At 46.6% G+C, this 25,581-nt stretch overlaps 1 protein-coding gene across 1 annotated transcript in view; it reads right to left on the bottom strand.

Moving 5' to 3' along the window:
* The window catches only part of LOC122394555 (transient receptor potential cation channel trpm-like), a 291,178-nt gene that overhangs the window by 197,670 nt on the left and 67,927 nt on the right, over positions 1-25,581 (bottom strand). Inside the window, exon 2 of the mRNA XM_043391514.1 lies at positions 25,137-25,276. Coding sequence (XP_043247449.1) covers positions 25,137-25,261 — 125 coding nt within the window. The 5' untranslated portion in view covers positions 25,262-25,276. The remainder of the gene's footprint in view (positions 1-25,136; positions 25,277-25,581) is intronic.

Below are 25,581 nucleotides of genomic sequence, written 5' to 3'. Positions count from 1 at the left end.
TTATTCTACCTAACGATTGTGCTAAAGCAGTTGTTAAAATGTCCTATCCCCAAGACGCGCCTATCATCATACTTGCAATGCAAATTACGACACACTTAACGTGGCAATGGGACAGCCGATAGAACTTATGTCACTCGTGCATCGAGGTGCGGAGCTATATTTTGTATAACATATTAGTATTAAGGCCTTGATTGAGCAGATTGGTGTCTATTGTTTCGCACGGCAATCGTCCAGACCAGAGACGTGGGAACTGGGGGTTATGAGTAGTGCCGCAGCCAACGCCCCAATTTAAAGCGATTATTACTGTTGCTATAATATGTGGTCACAGCCCCCAATAGCAAACCGTTCCAACTAGGAGCCAAAAAGTCGGCCACTCAGGGGGGTTCGAACCGGGCTTCTCCCACGGGCCAATTCACGACACGAGCGTTCCTCCACTGAGCTACCGAGAATGGTCCTCGTCTGCACAAAACAAAATGACATTCACCCGCTGACCGCCAATGACAGTAGGTATTGTGACATTTGATCGCGTTTGACCGCGGCGGGTGGTCGCTGGTTTCGGCAGCTCAGTGGATACACGCTAGCGTTGTAGGGTGACCGGTTGGAGAAACCCGGTTCGAACCGTCCCGGGTGCGCGGCTTATTTGTTCCTAGATGGAACGGTTTGCTATTGGTGGCTGCGACCACACATTAGAGGAACAGTAAGAGTTGCTTAAAGTTGGGACGCCGCGCTATCCAAAAATCCTAGTTCCCACGTCTCTGGAGGACGATTGCTGTGCGAAATAATAGACACCAATGAGCTCAATCAAGGCCTTAATACATATCTGTTAAAAACAATGTAGCTCTGCAACTCGATGCACGTATGATATAAATTCTATCGGCTGTCCCAAGGCTGTCCCATTGCCACGCTTAAGTGTGTCGTAATGTGCATGGCAAGTATGATGATGGGCGCTGTCTTGGGGATAGGACATTTTAGCTACTGCTTTAGCACAATTGTTAGGTAGAATAATTGGCGCCTTGAGACGCGAAAGTTAACTACACTCGCTCACCCGCGCGATGTCCGTGCTCCCACCCCACCTCACTCCCCAGCCCTCGCCAGCCGCCGCGCCGCGCCGACCCGAGCCATGCCTCCGGGCTCGGCACTCACCGCTGCGCTGACGTCACAGGCGGCCCACATCGCCTTCCAGCCACCGACCCAGACCGGTGGCATACGGTGTGGGTAGGCTGTGCCGCTTGACAAGTAAGTGAAGCGGCACAGTCTACCGGTACCAGGCGGCTGCTGCCAATGCTGAGCCATAGGAACCCGGTGGATAGAGTTGTAGAACATCAATCTGCACCCGAGTGTACCACAGGTACAACTCACTGTTGGTCAGCGACGACCAGTTGATGCCCCGTCCACTATCGCGGCATTAACAGATCGGGCAAAGGGGGCGGGAGACAGCTGCGACAGCTGAGTTGGGAGACTATTGAGTAGAGCAGCGGCTCGATAGCCGAACCGCCGCCTACCCGTTTCCAGCCGTGGTCGCGGAAGGTGAAAGAGGTGGTCTTGCCTGGAGTGTCTCTCCCGGACAGCGCTGTTTGTGACGAACATGGTTGCCAATTCCTCGGGTTCGCCGCGCTGAATGGCTTTGTGGGCGATAACAAGGGTTTGGTAATCAGCCATATGACGCGGGGACAACCACCCGAGCTTTTTTCGCAGGTCAGAGACATGGGCAAATTTACGGCGACCGAAAATGACTCTAGCAGCGAAGTTCAAAATTTTTTTGGAGACGATCGAAATTTTTTTGGGACCCATTGCCATAAACTGAGAGGCAGTACTGGATGCGTGAGATAACAAGTGCTGTCACGAGCGTTCTAATGATGCCATCCGGGAGACTGTGGCGCGCATGGGAGAGACCGATCAACAGTCCCGTACACCGGCGGCTGAGTTCGGAGACGTGAGCGTCCCAGGATAGAGTACTGTCAAAAGTGACGCCCAGGTTCCCCACCTGCGCGCACGGCTGCAACGCTGCGTCACGGAACGATACCCTGAAATCTGGCAATTTGCGTAAATTTTGACGACTGCCGAAGACAATGAGCTGTGTTTTACTGGCGTTGACCTTCAGGGCGTTAGCGCAGAACCATTCGTTGAGTGACGCGAGCGAAACCTCCATGCGCGAGATGAGAACTCCAAGGTCCCTGGCAGGACCGCTAACCAATACTTGGGTGTCGTCGGCATATTGAAAAAATATATTTTGCATATATGGCATCCAAATATATATGGCATATTTTGCACCTTACCATCAGCGATTTCATTATAAATTTGTGAGCGAGATCCTGTGTCGCCCCGGACATTACATTGTATTGACGTAGGCAGACACTCCACATACACTGTGGCTATTCCGTGTCTAAAGTCATTGTGAGTAAAAAAAAAAACATACGTCAGGGTAAAAGACAATAAAAAGTCAAATCACACACCTATACATATACCAGACACTCGCCACGCACACAGACACACACACTCCATATGCAACCACACTACCGTCAATCACAGCCACTCGTCAGTCCATCAGAAGAACGCCTTCACTGCTCTCTTGAAACTGCCGGGATCGAGGTCTAAAAGGGCAGCTGGCAGCTGGTTTAAAAGCGCGGTCGCTTGGTATGAAAAGGCACGCTGCCCAGCCGCAGTGCGTGTAACCGGTGGCCGTAGGCGGCGGTCGTTCCGGGTGGTGCGGTCACCACTGGCCCGCGATCCCGCGTTCGTGGTGAACAGCGAGGCGAGGACGGTCGGCTCACCGCGCGCAATGGCACCGCGCGCGACGGTCACCGCTGCGACCCGGTACATGTCAGAGGCCGATGTGAGGTGCAGGTCATCCCGCGCGCGAGACACGTGGTCGTACTTTTTGAGGCCGGTAATAACTCTTGTAGCGAAGTTAATAATTTTGAGAAGTCTGGTACAGTTGTCGGCAGAACAGTTTCCGTAAACGGATATGCAGTATCTCACGCGCGAGATGACCAACCCCTCAACAATAGTTTTCAGTGCGTGCTGCGGGAGGAAATGCCTCAAGTGGCGGAGACCGATCAGGAGGCCGGTACAGTGGCGAACCACGTCACTGACGTGTGCGTCCCAACTCAAATGACGGTCAAACAGCACGCCAAGGTTGTTGACTGTCCGGCTCTCCCGAACAGTCCCACCACCGACCCGTACGCTGACAGGGGGGAGGTTACGGGTGTTCTGACGGGTGCCGAGGAGGAGGATTTCAGTTTTGGATGCGTTGAGTTTTAAACCATGGGCATGGAACCAAGCAGACAAAGCGGAAAGGGTAGATTCCATGCGTTGGATGAGGTCAGGAAGATTGGCTTTGACATCGGACATCAGGATTTGGGTGTCGTCAGCGTACTGGGTCACATGGGCGTCCGGCGCGTGTAGGCTGAGGTCGTTGGAGAAGATGGTGAATAGGAGAGGACCAAGGACAGATCCCTGGAACACTCCCGTGGTGATAGGAAGGGGATTCGAGACCACTCTGGTGCCGGAAGGAGAGGAGATAGAGACTGACTGGGTGTGACCATGGAGGTACGAAGAAAACCAGGATGTATCAATGTTATATTGCTGGAGTTTGTTAAGGAGCCGAGTGTGCGATATGGCGTCAAAACATTTGCTAAGATCCAAGAGGCATAGGAGGGATAGGTGACTGCGGTCCATGTTGGAAAAAATGCTGTTAGTAACAGATAGCAGAGCGGTCTCGGTAGAATGGTGGGGGCGGAAGCCGTGTTGGGATGAGGATAGGAGGTGATTGTCGGACATGTAGGCATACAGCTGACGCTGCACCACACGTTCGACAATCTTGGCTATGACAGGAACTATGGATATAGGGCGGTAATTGGAGGGTAATGACGGGTCACCGGACTTGAAAATAGGATGCACCAGGGAGTGTTTCCATGAATCAGGGATGTCGCATCTGGTAAGACATGAGTTAATGATGTGGAGAAGGACGGGGCTGATGGCGTCAAAACATAGGATTAGGATCCGGATACAAATTCCGTCAGGCCCACACACACCGGAACGCTTCATGGAGAACATAACCTCCCGCAGGCCGGCCAGCGTAGTGCCGCGCACGCGGAAGCCGCAGGCGCCCACACGTGGCAGGCGACACGGGACCGCGGGCGGCGGCCCAAGGCTGGCCAGCTCATCAGCGATTCGAGAACCGACACCAACAAAGTACGCGTTTATCTCGTCAGGTGTAGCGGCAGGAATACAGGGGGCACTGCTACGCTTTCCGGCGATAATTGGGCGGATCACACGGTACAGTGAGCTGCTGCCATGCTCACGGAGCTTAGCCTCAATGTCCGCCCTACAGTCACGCCGGATCGCCGACCTGACCCTCCTATCTAGTTCGCGAAAGGTCGGCGATCTCCCCTCGCGGCGCAGCACACCCCTCCGCTGTGACATGAGATTAAGAGTCGCCGCGGTGACAGCCGGCGCAGTGGGGTTCCGGATGGTAGCGACTCTAGTCGGGGCATGCCTATCTAAAACAGATAAGAAGCGATCCGTAAAATAAGACCACATAAAAGAAACCGGACGACTGCTAAAAACGCATGACCAGTCTACATTGTACAAATCACTAAACTACATTGATGTTTTTTTTTGCACATTCTGACCACAGGTCTTCTAAATATTGGGCATCAAATTTTTACAAAATGTTGCATCTTTATATTTTTGAACGACCATGAAATAAACCTTACTGTTTAGGTAATTTCTTAAGCATTTGTTTATAATTGCACCTACTTAAATATATGACCTTGAAATTTGCTTAGCTCTGTTCTTAAGCACAAAAATTGAAATAGCAAAAAACACGCCACCTTCGATTTGGCTCATTTTCATATATTTTATTGTCTGCCATATTCTTAACAACCTGTGAAAAAAATTAGAGTGGGCCATTCATAAGTTTTGAAGAAAATGGCACATATGCAAACGTATGTTAGCACGCGCAGTGGAGGGGGACGAACGAATTTCGCCCCACCCCTCCTGTTTTTCGCCAATATCTCATAATATTAATGCGAAATTAATTATGGTTACCTATCCAGAATTGAATTGCACATCTCATCGTGCAAGCAATAAGAAAATCGATTCACAACTGTTCTAGTAATAGCGGTGTAAAGTGTTAAGTGAACATCCTGTCGCCGCGGCGACGCGGCGACTCGGCAGCCGGCGCCGACCGCTACGCGCCGCCAGAATTGTAGACTGTGCCGGGACGCAACGGAACGGTTCCGTCTTTACATCGCGCTCCTTACCGCTGATTACGTTCGATTCGCGTCAAATTTTGTGAGAAGACTAAGAAATGTACAGGCAATCTTACGGTGAAAGAATTTTGAAAATCGGTTGGTAAACAATTGAAATATGAACGTGTATACACAAAATTGTGATTGCTGCGTTTCCCGCGTCGGCCGATCCCCCTCAGCCGGCGACATGTTACTCTTAGCAAGCCTCTAACTGCCATACATATTTATTATTTGGATTAACTAGAAATTCCCCATACATACTCAAAAATGTATGTTCTTTCGTATAGTGAAGATAAAAAGACGTGAAGATATCGTTGCGTGATAATGTTTTCGTTGAATTTACTTCATAATGCATTTCAACACGGCTCAAAATTCACCGCAAAATACCGTTTGCCTGAGACACTTTTACTATGGAACGTGAATGCTTGACTACGATGACTATGCATTTCCATTCTCGCAGAGTTTGGGATATCACTAATCAGCAATCATTCATTTCAGAAAGTGTACAAAAGCAAGCATGTCTTGACTCTGTCTTTCAAGGTCACGCGAGGTCGCGTGATGTTGATGCATGAAAACGGCGTTTGCCGCGAAAGTTATGAATGGCCCACTCCAATTTTTTTCACAGATGGTTAGGAACATTGTGACGGACATAATTTGTAAAAATTACCCAAATCGAAGGTGGCGTGTTTTTTTGCTATTTAAATTTTTCTGTTTTAATTCAAGGTCAAATACATTTCAAGGTCACTTCAATTTAATTTCATAATTAAAAATCAAAGCCTTATCAATTGCCTACAAGACCCTGTTAATATCATTTTGATACCAGAAAAGGAACCAGAGTTATAGACATTTAAAAAATTGATGTGTGGCATTTTTGGCTATATTCGATGGCCTATATCTCAGCGATACGTTATCAAATTTCGAAAATATTATACGTAGCTCAGTTTTGAACCATGCCCAGTCTGCCTACAAATTTTCAGAAAAATCGAAGGGGATGACGGATTTCGGTGTTTGATTTGACGTGTATGTGTAATGCTGAGGTAAGCACCTCAGCATTACACAGGCTTGGTCATAATTAGAATTGTCAAGAATCTACTGTGGTCTATCAAAGGAAGAATACTCATTCACGTTGCAAAAGTATCAATTAGTAAGTCTAATGGTAGGTAATAGGTATAGAACAATAAAATAAATAAATGTCCATGACCCCTAGGGGAAACGGCAGAATCAAAACACAAAAAAAAAACATTGTTTGGGAAACTGGCCTTGAGTCCTGACATGTGGTCTGAGACACTCTACAAAGAATTTGACACGGAAAATCCAGCTGAAAAGGCTGTTGTGAGGTAGCCCTGAGCCTGACTTAAGTCCCATAATTAAATGAAAATGGATTTGAACTGGCATTTTGTCTTATCTTTACAAGAAATCACAACATGAAGGCAAAATTGACACAAAGTGGCGCAAAATAATAAGACAACCAAGGGTTTACATTTAAGATTCTCTCTCCCCTAATGGATGGATGTACATACTGACGACGTAATATTTATTCATATACCCTTTTGTATGCCCATTTGGTTGAATTACTGAAAAGAAATCAATTTTCTTGTAGTGAATTACACTCACAATGTTAATTTCATTAGAAATTAATATTGTGTTGGATCATTTTTATCAATATAATCATTCCTCAGATTCACTTGCTGGGCCAGACGGGCCCATCACTCACTCGGTTGGGCCAGACGACGAATCGAAATCGTTGGTGTTTCCTGCACGATTTTCTTGACGGCGGCAATGTGGCTGCTTGTGATGACCGTTTTTCTTCCAGTTCTGGGCTGTTCCCAAGTAGTGCCGCTTGCAATACAATTTTCAGTCAGTCGCGAGATGGTGTGGTGCGATGGAGTGTTCTTAGGGCCGAATATGGAGCGGTATTTGCGCTTAGTTTGTACAACAGACCCTTTGAAGGTACAACTGGACCAGTTTAGTTCTTTGCTCATTACTCAGCCTAGCCATCTCGGGAGGATAACTACATATATGCATCTGAATAAAAATTTTAAGAATTCATCTAGCACGTGCACAAATTTCATCTAGCGCGTGCTTTGCTGAGCTATTTCGTGAGATGATGTTTTTCGTACTCCAGCGTAGATGGGTAGCCATACGGCTGCCACGGTTGACAGTGATGACATCAGTCATCTTTTGCAAGCTCGTTAAAGATTTGGGCTATACGGGGATTCGAACCCCGGACCTTTGGATTAGCGCTCCAATGCTCTACCTCTGAGCTATACAGACCAAGTACTTTAACGAGCTTTCTCAACCGTGGCAGCCGTATGGCTACCCATCTACGCTGAAGTACGAAAAACATCATCTCACGCTCTCAGTCCCAGCGGATAAAAACAACACCTAAGAATGATCCGCATAAAACTTGGCAGAAGGCTTGTTAAAGTACTTGGTCTGTAGGGTAGTGTGGGGTAATTTGAACATATTTCTACGTCTTCTCCGTTGCACCAAATTCCAGCTCAATCCTGGATGAAGAAAAACTGTTTCAGTAGCGCATGTGTCACTTGCTTTCACCATGCAAACCTCATTTTTGGACGAGCCGAGCATACCTTGAATAGCATAGCATCACTTCTTCACCAAGTCACGGTGTGTTCAAATTGCCCCACCGTGGGGTAATTTGAACATACTGCCTTTACCTGCCATAAAAACGATAGTCTCGCGAGCACCGATGTTGTTTGACCCATAAACGAATAGGCAGAGCAATTCTAAACATACCATCATTTGAAAAATCAACATAACAACAAAAATAAGAGTTGCAGAGTATCAATATCTGCACGCTGCATACCGGTCAGTTGACAGAATTCGCCTCTCTTCAATTAACAGAACGTCTATAATCTCCGTTCGATAAAAATTCTACCAAACCTTACTTCATCTGTTATAGTGGTGCCAATCGGAACCTGGGCCCAATCTTACCAATGCCGTGGATGCAGATGCCGTGGATGCCTACCACGGCGGCTGATCCACGGCACGTCATTTACCCAATCTCACCAATGCCGTGCCACGGCATTTCTATTCACGGCATTTTGCCCACGGTACAATTCAGCGCCAGCAGAAAACACGCAACGTGATTGGTCAATTCTTGTCACCTTCGCTATCGGAAATTGTGCGTATTGCTTGTGAACAAGTAGGGGAAGGAGGGTGAATTGCGCCACCTTAAGGAAAAACGTGAATTGCAAGAAAAGTGCTGGAGATATAAGCATGCACTGGTAACCATTTCAAAGGGGAGCTCATTGGCTACGATTTAAGAGCCTCCCGATCAATTAAGAATGTTTCGTTTGCTTCTGACAGCTGCTTTTTCAGAAGCATGAAAAAGGGCGCATTTGCCAACAACTGCTGTAAATTGCGCCAGGGGGATGGCGCAATTAGAACCAATTGCGCCCTATACTTTAACATGGCTAAGTGAATGAGACGGAATGCATACACCCCGGCAATCTAATGTCATTGCGGCTTACTTAAACATTTATAATGTTATTCAGACTGGATGAATAATAAATGTAGATATAAATCGCGATGTTTTTTGCCCAGGTAGATAACTTTACATGTGTCCGTACGCTTGTAAAAGTGCAACGAAAACGTTTACTGTAACCGACTAGATATATGTGAACTTATGCGCCTATACAGTTAAATTTTCAATCGGTTCTCTCAAAATTAATAATTTTTATCGTTTTGACAGCTTAATGACATCAGTTTTTACTTTTTTATCATAGCTGTCACTTCTCACGCCTGAGTCCATGTTGAAAATGTCGTATTTTGTCAAGTACACCACAAGTCGTAGCCTAAATGGCAGTTGCATTATAAGTTTGACGAGAGAAATAATTTGCGGACTGACGACGGCGAGCTGCTCCCTTGCCTGACATTAAACTCCTTCTTTATTGCAATCAGTTAATGATGCATTCATACTGTCGTGATACAATGGCTTCACCATTATTCTATTTGCGCCCCCCTGGCGCAATTGCCATGGGCGCCATTAAAATTGAGGTACTTTTTAATAAAAGCATAGAAGTTATCATTAAGATGTTGCAGGAAGTTTACGGTTTCAGTGAAATACAATGAAAAAGGGTTTTTCTTTCTAAATATCACTCTGAAAATCACAAATAACGTAAATTTTTATAGCCAACGGTTCAAAGTACTGCAAAAAAGTTAAGAAAACGCCATAACATCTTTGATGGCGTAATGAGCTTTGCTGATTGGCTTCATCGGAGTGTTTGGGCCATAAAATGAACAATCCAGTGGTGAAAATAATGTTTTCGAACACAAAATTATAAACATGCCATTGAATCCGTGGGAATGTTGGTGGGCGCAATTGGTTAGGAGGGCGCAATACACCCACTTTCCCCTATAGCTCTCTATTTACAGTTTTGTCGGGCGTTTATTTGTTTTAGAGCCATACATATGTGTGAAGGATAAGTTATTTGTGGAAAACGTGATAGCAAACTATGAAAAACTAAAGCCTGCCTAAAGAATTCTCCTGAAAAGCGGATTACTGGCCTAGTAAACTTCCGCGAGGACATTCTCGCGCTGAGAAAATCGAGTGGATTAGATTTCAACTTCGTTTCGCTGCTCATCATTTCTATTTACTTGCTGTTAAGATATTGCAACAATTTTGAGATAAAATTATTGAAGTAATGACCTAGTGATAGCTCCGCCATGTTGTTTCTAAGACATTGGAATAATGCAATTGAAATGCAGCTCGTAAAGTTTAAACTTTGGGTACATGCACCCGGCCAGCTCAAGCTATAGCCTTATTTGCTGCTTTTTACGAGCACGATAACAAAAGGAATTACTCAAAATATTGAAGAAACCCGTCTACATCTCAAAACCATAACATATCAAGAAAAAGGCATTCAGTTCAGAAGTCAGATTGAGACGCATGAAGACAGCATGCTCCGTAGCTGTCTGTGCCAGACAGAAAGTGGTAAAATATGCATTGTAAGTGCTGATATTTGTTTGACAAGTTTACGGTATTTAATTGTTTTAAATATTTACTTAGAAATCATAAAGGATGTTTGTGAGACGTCCGGACGGGGTGAACACTGAAACACCCATATTATAGCCAGGGCATATTTTAAGGCACTTACTGCGTCCCATTCAGGGACGCAGCCCCCCTCGCCTTGGGACGTAGCCCCTGCTGATTTGACCCACTGCGTCCCTGCCCTGTGCCCTGTCCGGTACCCTGACCTGTGCCCTGCTGTGTGCCCTGACCTGTACCCTTCTCTCTAAAATGTCCTGTGCCATGCCCTGTAACCTGCCGTGCCCTACTGAGGAGGGCACTGATGCCCTCCTCAGTGTCCTACTCTGTTCCCTGCCCTGTGCCTTTAGTCGTAGCACGTGCCCTCTGCTCAACTTTGGGACGCAGTAAAAATTTGTTAAAATATGCCCTGATTATAGCATATATAGATAGGTTTGGCATTGGTATGATTGGGCCCAGATGCTAAAATCGCCTCCACGATCTCGTATGGATTTGAAAAATAAGTCTATGTAATGAATAAACATGTTTATTTTTATGGATTTGAGTATGATTTTATCCCTGGAAAATACATGTTTTTGAAATAATCACTATGCGTGTAATCGTCGCTCTAAGATGTCAAGGGCATTATATGAAGAATTATTTACTTTAAAAAAAAATAATAGTGTCAAATATTGCATAGTAACATCCTCCCAGCGACCTATCCCTTTCACAACACCCGCCATTCACGGCACTAAAAGGTGGCGTGAATGGAACGGCCACCGACAGCGCAAACAGCTGATTATTTGCGTTTGTTCTGCCGCTCTCGCGGCAGCTTGTGCCACTGCCCATGTTAAAGCACTGCCAAAATGCCGTGGATAAACATCGACCGCATGCCGTGAATGAGATGGCGTGAATAGCTATCCACGGCATTGGTAATATGCCGTTGCCGTGAATGGGCTCCATTCACGGCATTTTGCCTATTCACGGCATTGGTAAGATTGGGCCCTGGACATTCGGAGTTCCGATTCTTTATAATGTCCAATTCGGAATTGATTGCACAAAGGTAAAGTAGTCTGGACAACGTTGGACGATGGCCTGCCACACTTAAGCATTTTTATCAAGTAATCGCGCGTAGCATTGATTGGCGAATGGAAAGCTTGTTAAGCTCTAAATATAATGAACACTTTTCGGCTGGCAAAATTACATGATAAGCAATATAAATGACAGTTTTGAGTGTTTATAGCTGCATAATTTTCGGACATATTTGGACAAATAGTTGACTTTAACATTTTTGGACGGAAAATCAACGAAAATGCCGGACATTAGACGGATATTAGACGTAAATTTTCTAAAACTGGCATCACTTATCTGCTACTGCTTTGGGTCGAAAATATTGGCAAAAAAAAACTGGGAGCGTTGTTTTTCGGAGCTATCCCTGTCTTCATTGAAATTCTCACACTATGTTCAAATTACCCCACGCTAAAAGTTATTTTGCCATTTTTGAAAACAGGGTTCAAAGGCAAATTTCTTGGATTAAAGGCACTGATAAGGTCATTGTACAACAAAAGCCGTTGCGTATTAGGCGCTAGCAATGCAAGATTTTGCGCTGCAATGAAGTTGCAATGACGTGTTGTTAGGCGTTTATCCTTGCGAAATTGATTTTTTACACTGTGCGTCAACATCTTCATTCCCTGAAACTTAAAACCCCGTTCATATGATAGCCCTTTTAGTTGCTATAATTTCTCTCAATAGTCTTATTGTCATCCCACTTATGGATTTTCCGTAATTTTGTGTTATTCACACTATGTTCAAATTGCCCAACATGTTCAAATTACCCCACCCTACCCTATAGCTCAGAGGTAGAGCATTGGAGCGCTAATCCAAAGGTCCGGGGTTCGAATCCCCGTATAGCCCAAATCTTTAACGAGCTTGCAAAAGATGACTGATGTCATCACTGTCAACCGTGGCAGCCGTATGGCTACCCATCTACGCTGGAGTACGAAAAACATCATCTCACGCTCTCAGTCCCAGCGGATAAAAACAACACCTAAGAATGATCCGCATAAAACTTGGCAGAAAGCTCGCTAAAGTACTTGGTCTGTATAGCTCAGAGGTAGAGCATTAGCAGGATTGAAAGTGCTCTCCACTGTATGTTTAACTGGTTTTGTGACCACGGGATGAAAGTTAACGCTGAAAAAACAGAGTTCATGATTTTTGGTTCACGTCAAATGCTCAGAGATGTCCCCTGCGATATCAAAGTAAATTTCGTTGGCTCCACCGTTACCTGCTCAAACCAGGCGCGAAATTTGGGTGTGATTTTTGACAGGAACATGACCTACCAGCCCCATGTAGACCAGCTCGTTCCGAAATGCACCGGTATATTGATTGCCTTGAACCAAGCGAAGCATGTTATCCCCACTGGCACCCTGAGAACACTGATCACTGCGCTTGTCTTTTCGATCGTCCGGTATTGCATATCTGTATACGGTAGCTGCAACAAATCCCAGATTCATAGAGTTCAGAAGTTGGTCAACTTTGCTGCCCGTGTATTGAGTGGACGGCGTAAACACCAGCACGTCTCAGATGTCATCAACGATGTTGGCTGGCTAACCGCGCGCGAGTTGTACCTGTACCACCGCATCATCGCTGTGCACCGACTCGTGACGCTACAGTTGCCCGCGCCGCTGGTTCGTACCATCGGCCGGCCCGCTGGTCAGCGGCACCGGCACCAGACGCGGGGTGCCGACCGCCTCACTTTGCCGCGTATCTGTACCGAGGCGGGCCGCAGGCGACTCTGCTACAGTGGTGTGACGGCGTACAATGACGTGCTTGCGTCGCGGGGCACTGTCAGCAGAGGGAGCGTCATTACCTATCTGTACAGGGCGCGGTGATAGGCAATCTTTTGTGATCGAACCGGCGGATTGCGGCATATTACTGGTGTGTACATATGCTTATGTTTGTGCGAATCAAAACTACTTCCATTGTCCATTGAGCCATCTGACGTGCGAGTATGAAAAGCCCCAGTGTACTGTGGATTATTCGTGAATACACATCTGTATCTGTATTGGAGCGCTAATCCAAAGGTCCGGGGTTCGAATCCCCGTATAGCCCAAATCTTTAACGAGCTTGCAAAAGATGACTGATGTCATCACTGTCAACCGTGGCAGCCGTATGGCTACCCATCTACGCTGGAGTACGAAAAACATCATCTCACGCTCTCAGTCCCAGCGGATAAAAACAACACCTAAGAATGAGCTATTTCGGTTTAAAATGTGGCACCTTCCTTCAGTGCCACGCCTGCTGCATCGAGAGCGCACTTGGGCTTCTCCGGCCTCACTGCGGCGGGTTTTGGGGCTGGGGGCACTGGTTGGCGCTGCAACTTACCGTGATCCCGGCGTCGTTTCCCCGGTCACAGACACGGGACCTTCCCAAAAGCTGTAGAGAAAGTGGGCAATATCATTCGTAGTGAGCGCGTCCCGGGTCAGGATCGGGCCCCGGTGCGTCAGGTTAGCCAAGCTGGTGAGAACGAGATGTTGGGAAAGGTGCTTCAGCGGCTGGAGCAGCTGGAGCTTCAGGTCGCGCGGGCGGCTCAGCCCGCCGCTCGGGAGCGGGGACCGGCACGAGCGGGGGCGACACGCGCACGGGACGGTCGGTCGGACGCGGGCCGGCCGGACGGGGGCCGCAGGGGGCGCGGCCGGCGCGCCTGTTTTGCCTGCGGCAGCGAGCAGCATCTGCGTGCGGCGTGTCCCCACCGGCGTGCACGGTGCTATACGTGCGGCCGAGACGGGCACATTTCCCGTGTCTGTGACCGGGGAAACGACGCCGGGATCACGGTAAGTTGCAGCGCCAACCAGTGCCCCCAGCCCCAAAACCCGCCGCAGTGAGGCCGGAGAAGCCCAAGTGCGCTCTCGATGCAGCAGGCGTGGCGCTGAATGATGACATGACCTTTCCAAACGAAAATTCACAAACAGACAGTATGCAAATGAATACAAGGATGTAATCGAAGATATGATATCGAACGGATACGCTGAGCCTGTTCCTTTCCATAGGCAGGCTCATCAGGATCTGAGAGTACGGTATATCCCCCACCATGCTGTAAGACATCCCCAGAAAGGAAAACTCAGAATCGTGCTTGATTGCGCGGCCAAGTTCCGTGGTGTCTCTCTCAACGGAGAGCTTCTTCAAGGGCCGAATCTGACCAACAATTTGTTAGATGTTCTCATCCGATTTCGCGAAGATGAAGTTGCTTTTATGCAGGCACGTACCCAGGATTTCGCCCAGGAGGGGGCCACCTGCTTTCGAAGGGGCCCCCCACAGTGTATAGGGCCCCCCAGGTTCCCCGGGGGCCCCCGGGAGTCATGAAGAACCTTTCGATGGTGGGGGGGGGGCATAGTGGGTCCGGTCTCTCCTGCAGACGTAGGTGAGAAAACGCCACGTGTGTGGGAAAACGCAATTCAGTTCTTTACAACCTAATGTAGCATTTGGTTGTGATTTCTCGCGTTCAACTTCATCATAGTCAATTAAAACGGTCTCTGTAACGGTCTAAGCCTTGAGAAAATGTGGAAAATTGGAAAGTAAAAATATTTTTGCTTGAGGAGTGTGCATGAAACGCACGGCATTTTATGAGCGAGCGCCTCAATTACTGAACATCCTCCAATTCCGGATATGTAGGACTAGGTATATAACATAATAGTGGGGAATAAATGTCTCGTTATCGGAATTCCACTATCTGGCAACTAGCCCTATGTAAACGCGGCTATTATATGTTTCACTAGGAATCGAGCGCAATTGTACTTTTAGCCAGAAAATAAATGTTTGGGTAATTCTGGGACACTCTGTATTAATTGGAGGAATAGGACTTAGGAGGAAATGCGATTGCAAATCGACCCACATCCCTGTGTTAGCCAATGACGCCTTTGGGGCCAAGGTTGGGGGGTATTCAGTTTAGCCTTTTTGTTTTTCTGTGATATCTCCGGCACCGTGAAAGATATTGGCTCCTTCAGATGAGTGTCTACTCCAGTCACTACTTATATCCAGTAGCCAGTAGCCACTCAGATGATTTGGGATCAATCAGGTGATAAGCGTACTTTCAGACGACCAGGGGCCCCCAGTCGACCAGGGGTTCCCAGGCGACCAGGTCCTCCAGATGACTAGGGGCCCCACTGCCCCAGGCGACCAGGGCCCTCCAGGCGACCAAGGGCCAATGCGATCAGGTCCCCAAAGCGATCAGGGACCCCCAGGCGACCAGGGGGCCCCCATGCGACCAGGGGGCCCCATGCGACCAGGCCCCCGGCTACCAGGGGCCCCCAGGCGACCAGGGGCCCTCTAGGTGGCCAGCGGCCCTCAGGCGATCAGGGGCCCCCAGGCGACCAGGGGATCCCAGGCTACCAGGGGCCCAAGGCGACCAGGGTCCCCCAGGCGACTAGGGGCGACCGGGGGCCCCAGGCAACCAGGGGCCCCATGCGACCAGGCCCCCGGCTACCAGGGGCCCCCTGGGCGACTAGGTACCCCCAGGCAAGGCCTCGTCTAACATGTTAACTGGGGGGGGGGGCCAAACCCCCGCAGTCATCGACCTGCCCCCCCCCCCAGTCAGGGCAAAAAGTCACTACTGGGGGGGGGCGGCAATAGCCAAGAGGGAAACGAATTTTTATTTCGAGGCGTCAGTGCACATAAAAACAAATGCGTAAACGAAACGATGCAATGTGAGCACTTTGAAATACCCCATTACCTAGGGCTGTTATGTGTTTATTTTGTTTACCTGAACCATTTTTTTTCGCTCAGCAATACGTTACATTTCGTCTTTTTAGGCGCCCAACTCCGTGTCCCGGATATTCTTTTTTCATTAATTTAGTCTGAACCTTTTGAATGGAAGGATTCACAAGTACAGAGCCCCCGCTAAGCAGAGCTTTGCGTTGGCCCTGCCCTCTACCCTCCGATCGCGCAATTCATGATCTATGGCAGAATTTAGAGCCCAAAGTTTAACGTATGCACATAGCCGCGCACGGCCGGTCCCCTCACTGACTTCGAATGGCTACGGCCTGCCACCAACCGTAACCATACTCGCCAGGAGGCTCATAAAGATCGAGCGGTGTCGCGCTTCGAACCCGGACTGTTATAACCGGGACGCGTGCCCTCACCACGCGGAGTCCAAGGCTCTACCGGCAAAAATTTCTCCTTTAGGTATCAATCTGTCGTTTCTGTCCTCGGGGCGTCAATCTCTTGCTTTTGCCTATCGTCGACCTCGCTATGCGGCGTCCAACTTCTGGCTGGATGGTCACCGGTGTGCGGCTAGAGTAGCTCCTAATCGTAATGAAGCAGGCTCCCGTTTTGGGTGGTCGTACGTAGGCGCAGATGCCAGATTGGTGGTCTGTCTGTGGGGACGGGAACTCTGACAGCTGGATTATCTAAAAAAGTCGGCATGGAGTCCTGGAGGGCAAATGCCAGCCACTTAGGGTCCCAACGGGCCTCAAAGCACTACTATCTTCATTTTTGTTTAGTTTAGGTATAGCCTCTGTCGAAGATCCACTGCGATTACGGAAAATCCACCTGAGAAGCCATCAGTCTCCAAGTTGATACACAGGCATTACACTGGTCTGAGAGGGCCCTAGTGGGAAAATACGGTCTCCACTAAGATTGACCCTTAAAGGAAGACTGCCACCTTCAAAAAGTTTTCTCAGATCGGCCTATGATTTATTCCCTGGACAAAACAAAATTTTAGAATTCACCTGACAAAGTATCATCACGTGAATCGCGAAAAAAATTGTCGATTATCATACAATTATCAATCGGTTAATGTCTAGCCACAATGTTTACACATCACTAGACTTCAAGGTCATAAGATTATTACATTTTATTTGAAAAAGTAAGGTATTTTATGATTTACTAATATATGATTTCATAAGAAATTGGCCATGTTTAATTTATTTTGCATTTAAGTTCGTAAAACATTTAAAAATCATGGCTCATTTGAAATGGGTCTGGCCCATGTTAAACCCCATTTCCCACACTTTTTTGGAAAAAATGAACTACTGAATATATAACTTTAACTTTTATTTTGACACTCCAAAATTCTTCTCTGATCTCGAAACAATCAAAGTTTTGACATATATTTACCAAAAGATAAGAAAATTCATGTTTCAAAGTTATCGATAAACAGTAGAGATGTCGGTTTTCTTGGACTAAAAAATGGCATCAAACTGAACTTTGGTCTCCGATTTCTCGCAAACGGGTTCGAATTTCGGAAAACCGACTTCAGTCTGGGACATAGGTGGCTCAGCTCTAGTGAAAACCGTTTTGTGGGAAAAAGGTGGCAGTCTACCTTTAAAGCCTGGTATGGATCATATAAAACCGGTGTGGGCTACCATAGAGGCCGACGTAGGTCCAGAAGCTGGCATTAGCCCTCAGAGATCGGCATCGAGCGCTCAGAGGGGCCCATCAGAAACCGATGTGGTTCGCAAAAAAATATATGCGTGTGGGCCCTCGACATAAGGCTCGGCATGCAAATTCTTTAGACAAGGCACTGCCACTCAAACACACACTCAACAACGAGAAGTGTGATTATTTTTGTCTGATGGGGCAATGTGAGGAGGCTATAAACTAATACACAAGCATGAGTCGGGTGGCCTACTACTTTAAAAAAAAAAAAAATGTTCATGGTGTCAGGGCTGTGATGAAAAATAAGTGGTCTAAATCCGTTGAGAAAACAGGATTTGGGGGTACCCTAGTTTTGGCTCCTTCAGTCTCTGCCCCCCCCCCCCCCAGTGAAAATTCCTTAGACGAGGCCCTGCCCCCAGGCGATCAGGGGCCTCAATATCATGCAACCAGAGGCCCCCCATGCGACTAGGGCCCCCTAGGCGACTAGAGGCCACAGACTATCAGGGGCCCATACGACCAGGCCCCGGGCTATCAGGGCCCCCTAGGCAACTAGGGGCCCCCAGTCGATCAGGGGCCTCAGGCGACCAGAGGCCCGCCATGCGACCAGGGCCCCCTAGGCGACTAGGGGCCACAGGCTATCAGGGGCCCCCATGAGACCAGGCCCCCGGCTACCAGAGGCCCCCTAGGCGACCAGGGGCCCAGGAAACTGGGGGCCCTCGGATGACTGCAGGAGCCCCTCGGGTACCCAGGCCACATAAATGAAACTTTAATATCAATTTTTCTTCCGAGTAAAAGACGTTTTATCCAGTGTTTAAAAAAAATATCCTGGGGCCTGAGGCCCCCCCCCCCCCTTGGGTACGTCACTGCTTTCATGGCGGATATTGAATCTATGTTTCATCGTGTCAAGGTGCCAGAAGGAGACAGAGATTTGCTGAGATTTTTATGGTGGCCCGGTGGGGACACTTCTTTACAACCCATGGACTTCAGGATGACTGTTCAGTGTTCATCTCTTTGGTGCGCGCTCATCGCCCAGCGTCGCCAATTATGTCCTACAACGTACAGCTCAGGATTACGGTATTGATTATCCCTCTCAGGTACCTGATACCATTGGGGATAACTTCTACGTAGATGACGTACTAAAATCCAAGATACCTATAAGAAACAGGTAGGTCCGATGTTTTGAGTAAAGCCCACGTAAAGCCCTGGTAACGTCACTGACATTTCTTATATGGAGAATTTCGCCCATAAGAAAAATATTTTACATACGAAAATTTGTATTTCATTCGGAAAAAATACATTCTATCAATTTCATCATGAAACTTATATAATTTAATTAAAAAACTTGAAATCCTTTGAGTGCTTGTCCCAGCCCCTGCTATACCTTTGGTCACGTGACTTCAATGATAAACTTTGCGTTTTGCAATGTTATGACTTAAACAGAAGCAATAAATGTTACAAGCGTATTATTTATGATGTTTTAGGCAGCAATCGTGTAATAACATCCTTGAATTATATACATTTTGCTTAAAAGAGGTCACGTGATGTTACCAGATTGTGCTCGGACAGCATCTTGTTGAACTTCGATTTTGAGTACTTTTTACCTTCATTGAGTCCTAATAACGGACGTTTTTAGTTATAAAATGAAGCAATGAATCTATTGAGGGCAAAATTCAATCATTTTTGCACTTTCAAGCCGGGCTATCCTGGCATGAACTTCGGCCGGTTTGTGTGTGAAGCCTATGGTGAAGGGAAAACTTCACGCCCGGCTGACGTCACAGACCTCGGCTACCAAATCGTGTCCGGTGGGGGTCGCTAAAATCAACGAGTGATGTGGAGGCCGTGATTCACCTCATTCAGGGCTTAAGAGCCGTTCTCTCTAAAGATAGTTTTCGTCCGACTAAATTTGTGAGTAATCGAAGGGAGGTTCTGGAAACTGTTCCAAAGGATGACCTGGGATCGCAGTTGAAGGAGTTAACCCGCGCCCTGCTGGGGGGGGCAGAATCTGCCCCCCTCCCGTTTTTTCGCCAATAACTTCTAAACGCGTTACGCCAGCCATGTCAAACTTTCAGTACCTAATCATACATCAATTTGACACGTTCCCTGAAAATTTGAGTGAAATCCGTCGGAATTTTTTGAGAAAATGACGTTTTAGTGGCGTCATGTTCGCCATTTTCACCTCAAAAACGGCAAAATTTCAAACGCCGCTAACATCTTCATTTTTAAAGGAATCAAGACGTAACAAAAAAGGTTATAGTGATTCTACTTTGTCTATCAAATGGCTATCTTGTTTTTGGGGAAAATTTTGGATTTGACCCAATTTTTTTTCTAAAAAAAAACTGACTTTTTGGGGAAAATAATTATTAAATCCAAAATTTTGAGGGTATCGAAAAAACCGGAATATGTCAGAGACGTGGTCTATGTGCACCTACATACCAATTTCTAGAAGAATCGGTTAAAAAATGTGGGAGTTATTCAAAATTTTATGACGTAACGACAAACAATTTTTGAAAAATGATTTTTTTGGAAGTTCTAGACCTCGTACGGAAACAAAAATAGCACCATTCGATTCGCCGTGAAAAACTGCATCGAATAGACACCTTTTTAGGCCTTAACAACCAACTTCAAAATTTGACCTCGCTTGACCTGACCTTGACCTGACCTCGACCTGAAATTCATCCAGAGGTGGTCCATATCACTTATTAAGTGTGTCTATTGAATTCCATGAATAAAATGACCCATAAAACATGTGTCGCACATGCCCTTTTCTATATTTTGTTTTTGGTGATCTCACCTGACCTGACCTTGACCTTGACCTTTGAATGACGTTGTATGCAGCAAATATTGTCTTGGTAGCCTAAGAACACGTTTTGGGCAATTAGTCTCAGTCCATTCTTCGGCAACTACGGTGCCAGGCCGATACTGTAGTAACTTGCATTTTGTACCCTTGACCTGACCTTGACCCAGGCGCGGATACAAGGGGGGGCCATGGGGGCCATGCCCCCCCCCCCCTTGGCCGATTTTTTTCAAAAATAAAATAAAAAGTTAAAAAGCTGAAAAGGGGGCCTCCTGAAAATAAAGTGGCCGAAATCCGATGAGTTTTTTTTAACCTACCCACTTAGTTATTTTTTAGAAGACTAGCTGAGAAGACTTCTTTGTTAGAAGATTGGTAAAGCTTTTCATAACTTGGAGGTCTCTTATACTCACAGAGATGACCACTTTTACAGGGCCTCCTAACCTGCACAGAGGGCCTCCAAGCCTGCACAGATGTCCTAACAAACACAAAATCTCTTAGCCTACACAGAGGCCTCCACTCGCATCCGAACAAAGGGCCTCCTAGCCAACACAGAGGGCCTCCTAACTCACACAGAAGGTCTCCTATCCTGCACAGAGGGACTCCAAGCCTGCACAGATATCCTCTTCGCCAACACAGGACCTCTTAATCTCCACAGAGGGCCTCCACTCGCATCCACACAAAGGGTCTCCAAGTCTGTACTGAGGGCCTGCGCTCGCATCTGCACAGAGGGCCTCCTAGCTATCACAGAGGGCTTCCTAGTTCACATACAAGGCCTCCTAGCAGGGGCGGATCCAGGGGGGCGATAGGGACTATAGCGCCCCCCCCCCGGGCGACTTTCTCATTTTCTTTTTTTTGCAAAAAAAAAGCATGATAGGGGGCCCCCAAAAATAAAGTGGACGAAATCCAGGCTTAAACTTTTGGGGGTAGGTAGGGCCCCCATCGATGGGGGGCCCCCGATTCGGAATAGCCCCTCCCTTGGCAAAATGCTGGATCCGCCCCTGCCTTGACCTGACCTCTGACCTAGGGGACACCCGGGAGGTATGGGCCGGCTTTGTCAAAAGGCAATTTTCTTCCAGTGGGCAGTGACTAGACCCAGTTTTTCACCCTGTGTAGGTGCAATTGCCTTTCGCCTGCAACTTGTGCCTGATATTAGGCATCTGGGATCAACTATTTTGTCTCTAGATAACTTTCAATAAATCATGTGCTTTTTCGATCCATCAAAATACACCGGGAGGTATGGGCCATGGCCCGGGAGGTATGGGCCGGTGCCATGTTTCATATTCTTTTCTCGACAATGAGAATAATACTCGTAGCTGGTATCTACCTTGATCTCTCTTAGAGCCCAGGAACCGCATAAGCGGCCAACAGCTTACTTCATGGAGGTCACTTGGGCCCATATGTATATTGGTGAACCCAATCATGCACCAGGAAAAAAAAATATTTTTCTGTTCGAATGAAATTTGAAGTTAAATTTTCGACCTTGTGCGACAAAAATAAAACTTATTGACGGGGACATTCAATGAAAGCATTTTTTTATTTAGGATCCACGGGGGTGGGTGGCCCGAACCTCCCGGTTAGGACACCAGAATGTGCCTAGCATCTCAGCTCATAATCTTCCAAGAAAGCTTCAAGTTGTCTATCCAGTCTTAATTTGCATGCTTTAAACTTTATGTTAGCGATGGTCTGACATCATAAAACGAGCCTGGTTCAAATTTATCACGAATTTTCTGTATGTGCCGTATTTTACTCGAAGAGGGCAAAAACGCTTTATCGCCGCTCATTGCCAAAGAAGACTGAGGAAGATTTAGAAAATCACTTGGGTTGTATAACGGAATGGCTGCTGCCAGTTAACGCTGTCAAATGTGTAAAAATACGCAACACTTCTTCAAAACTGCGATGGCCCATACCTCCAGGGGGCCCATACCTCCCGGGTCTCCCCTACTTAAGCAAAAAAAAAATCGGACTCTTAAGATCCGCCTTGTTGATAGCTTTCGATTGCCGTTTTCCCCGTCTTTCTACGACCATCGGTTCGGAAGTTAGACAGGGGGGGCAGAATCTGCCCCTCCCCCCCCCCAGCAGGGCGCGTATGGCTGAAAAGCACAGCGGGGCGCGGGTTAAACCTGGATCTGGAAACACTTCCCGAAGAACAGGCTCTTGGAGTGTTCTGGTGCGTGGAAACAGATACTATAGGAATAAGGGTTCAGCTGGTGGAAAGCAAATACATGACGAGTAGAAGTATGCTGTCTACAATCAGCGCAATGTCGGGGATTGCGTCCCGGCTGTCATTCTGCTGGGAAGACAAATTTTACAAGAGCTCTCTAGACGTCAGATTGGTTGGGATGACAGGATTCCGGTGGACATCAGGACATCCTGGATGCGTTGGATGGAGGGGATTCAGCTGCTGTCGTCTGTGAGACTTAAAGGGATATGTTCACCTTGAAAAAGTTGAGTGGATGGTTTCAAAACACTTGAAAATAGTCGATAATGCCTAAATGGGTGGCTACACGCCATTTATTGGCCGAATTTTGATATCACACTCAAACCTATAAAAATAAGCATGTTCATTCATTATATGGTCTTATTTTTGAAATCCATACGAGATCGTGGAGGCGATTTTAGCACCTGGGCCCAATCTTATCAATGCCAAACCTATCTATATGCTATTATATGGGTATTTCAGTGTTCGCCCCGTCCGGACGTCGACACAAACATCCTTCATGATTTCTAAGTAAATATTTAGAACAATTAAATACCGTAAACTTGTCAAACAATTATAAGCTCTCACAATGCATATTTTACCACTTTCTGTCTGGCACAGACAGCTATGGAGCATGCTGTCTTCATGCGTCTCAATCTGACTTCTGAACTGAAAGCCTTTTTCTTGATATGGATTTGAGATGTAGACGGGTTTCTTCAATATTTTGAGGAATTCCTTTTGTTATTATGCTTGTAAAAAGCAGAAAAATAAGGCTGTAGCTTGAGCTGGCCCGGTGCATGTACCCAAAGTTTAAATTTTACGAGCTGCATTGCAATTGCATTATTCCAATGTCTGAAATAGCAGAGGAGCTATCACTAAGTCGTTACTTCAATAATTTTATCTCAAAATCAAGGCCATATATAGAAGGTACAATCACTCCCCCGCCGACCAATCAGAGACAGATCCTGAGTGACGTCATCCCTGATGCTCGCAAGGGGTGCTCCATTCCTGAACAACGTAAAAATGACAAACTTCATTTGAAGATTATTGATGGTACTTTTCACATATTGCTCAACCGTTGATGTCAATCGAAAGCTCAACTAATTTTCTAGCGACAAAAAAGAGCAGCAATATGCTAAGAAATGGCCTTTTTTTTAAGATATAGGCGATTTTAAAACCCTCTGCAGTAGCAGAAAAGCAACGTAAAAACGCATCGAGCTTATATTTTTACTATAAGTAAATCATTTTTCAGTATGTTTTTAGATAACGTATTGATATGAATAATAACTTTATTAAAATATTTTTATTATTTGTAACTTTATTTCAAAATTATATTTTCAAAAATGGCAAGTGTTGGCAAGAAGCTTGGAAGCGATTGTGGCGCACCACGCCATTATTGTCTTGAGGCCCCCTTATGATGTCATCAAAAGCGGAGTGACATGGGCCTGCTCAAAATTGTTGCAATATCTTAACAGCAAGTAAATAGAAATGATGAGTAGCGAAACGAAGTTGAAAACTAATCGACTCGATTTTCTTAGCGCGAGAATGTCCTCGCGGAAGTTTACTAGGCCAGTAATCCGCTTTTCAGGAGAATTCTTTAGGCAGGCTTTAGTTTTTCATAGTTTGCTATCACGTTTTCCACAAATAACTTATCCTTCACACATATGTATGGCTCTAAAACAACTAAACGCCCGACAAAACTTAAAATAGAGAGCTATACTTGTTCACAAGCAATACGCACAACTTCCAATAGCGAGGGTGACAAGAATTGACCAATTACGTTGCGTGTTTTCTGCTGACACTAAATTGTACCGTGGGCAAAATGCCGTGAACAGAAATGCCGTGGCACGGCATTGGTAAGATTGGGTAAATGGAGTGCCGTGGATCAGCCGCCGTGGTTGGCATCCACGGCATCTGCATTCACGTCATTGGTAAGATTGGGCCCAGGTGTGGGGTAGGCTCCCACTTCAGCCGCAGCCTGGGGGGTGGGGAATAGGACGAAGAGGAGGAGCAGGTGCTCTCTCCTATAATTGAGACAACAGCCCGTTGGAGAGAGATCCGACTAAAAAAACACACACACACACACACACACACACACACAAATGATATATTTAAAATGACATGCTAGTCAGACAAGTAGATGAGACATATGAGACAGCCAAAATCCGTGCGTAACACAAATTCTTAGCATTTGTCTCGAGACATTATTCTCGAGACATTATTTAAAGGCACTCCCGGAACACTTACCATGCCATTCGGGCAACTTTTGAACAAACACAACGATGACATAAGCATTTGTGTTACACAAAACAAAAAATAAAAGTTACTATTGACCTTTGTCACCGCTGCCTATCAGGTACGGTCAGTCATAGAGCGAAGTAGAACCAAACGCTATGGTCACTGGTCAGTCCCAAAACAGGAATATCGTCAGTCCGTTGTCCGGCGACCATTCCAGGAAAGAAGTGCGAGTAAAAGCTCAGCCGGCTGCAGTGAGCGGCCGGCGGCGGCGCGGCGCGGCCCACCCACCTGCTGTTGTCTTTGGCGCTGGGCAGAAACCGGTTACACTCGCGGCGGCAGAAGGTCGACTCGATCCACGACGAGACCGTGCCTGGCTCCCTTTTCCTCTTCTTCGAGGCCGACGATTTGAACATGGTGTCGAGCGGTACCTGCGCCGAAAGAAAACCCCCATCAATGCGGGTATAAATCACGAGTCGCTGGGGGGAGGGGGGAGGTATCGACTACACCCCCTTTACGTTTTGTGAGATATATCTAAAAACTAAGAGATATGAACATGAGACTTGGTATAACTTGAAATGAATAGGGTAGGGTGGGGTAATTTGAACATGTGGGGCAATTTGAGCATAGTATGAATAATGAAAGAGAACATTGACCAATTATCCTCAACGTTAGAAAAATGTGAAATAATAATGAAATAGTTTTATTTTCATTTAAATCAGCAAGTATGTCGATA

This window comes from Amphibalanus amphitrite, unplaced genomic scaffold, assembly GCF_019059575.1.
Source record: "Amphibalanus amphitrite isolate SeventyFive unplaced genomic scaffold, NRLGWU_Aamphi_draft 000598F_arrow, whole genome shotgun sequence".
Taxonomy (NCBI): Eukaryota; Metazoa; Arthropoda; class Thecostraca; order Balanomorpha; family Balanidae; genus Amphibalanus; species Amphibalanus amphitrite.
This window is presented reverse-complemented; position numbering and strand designations above follow the sequence as displayed.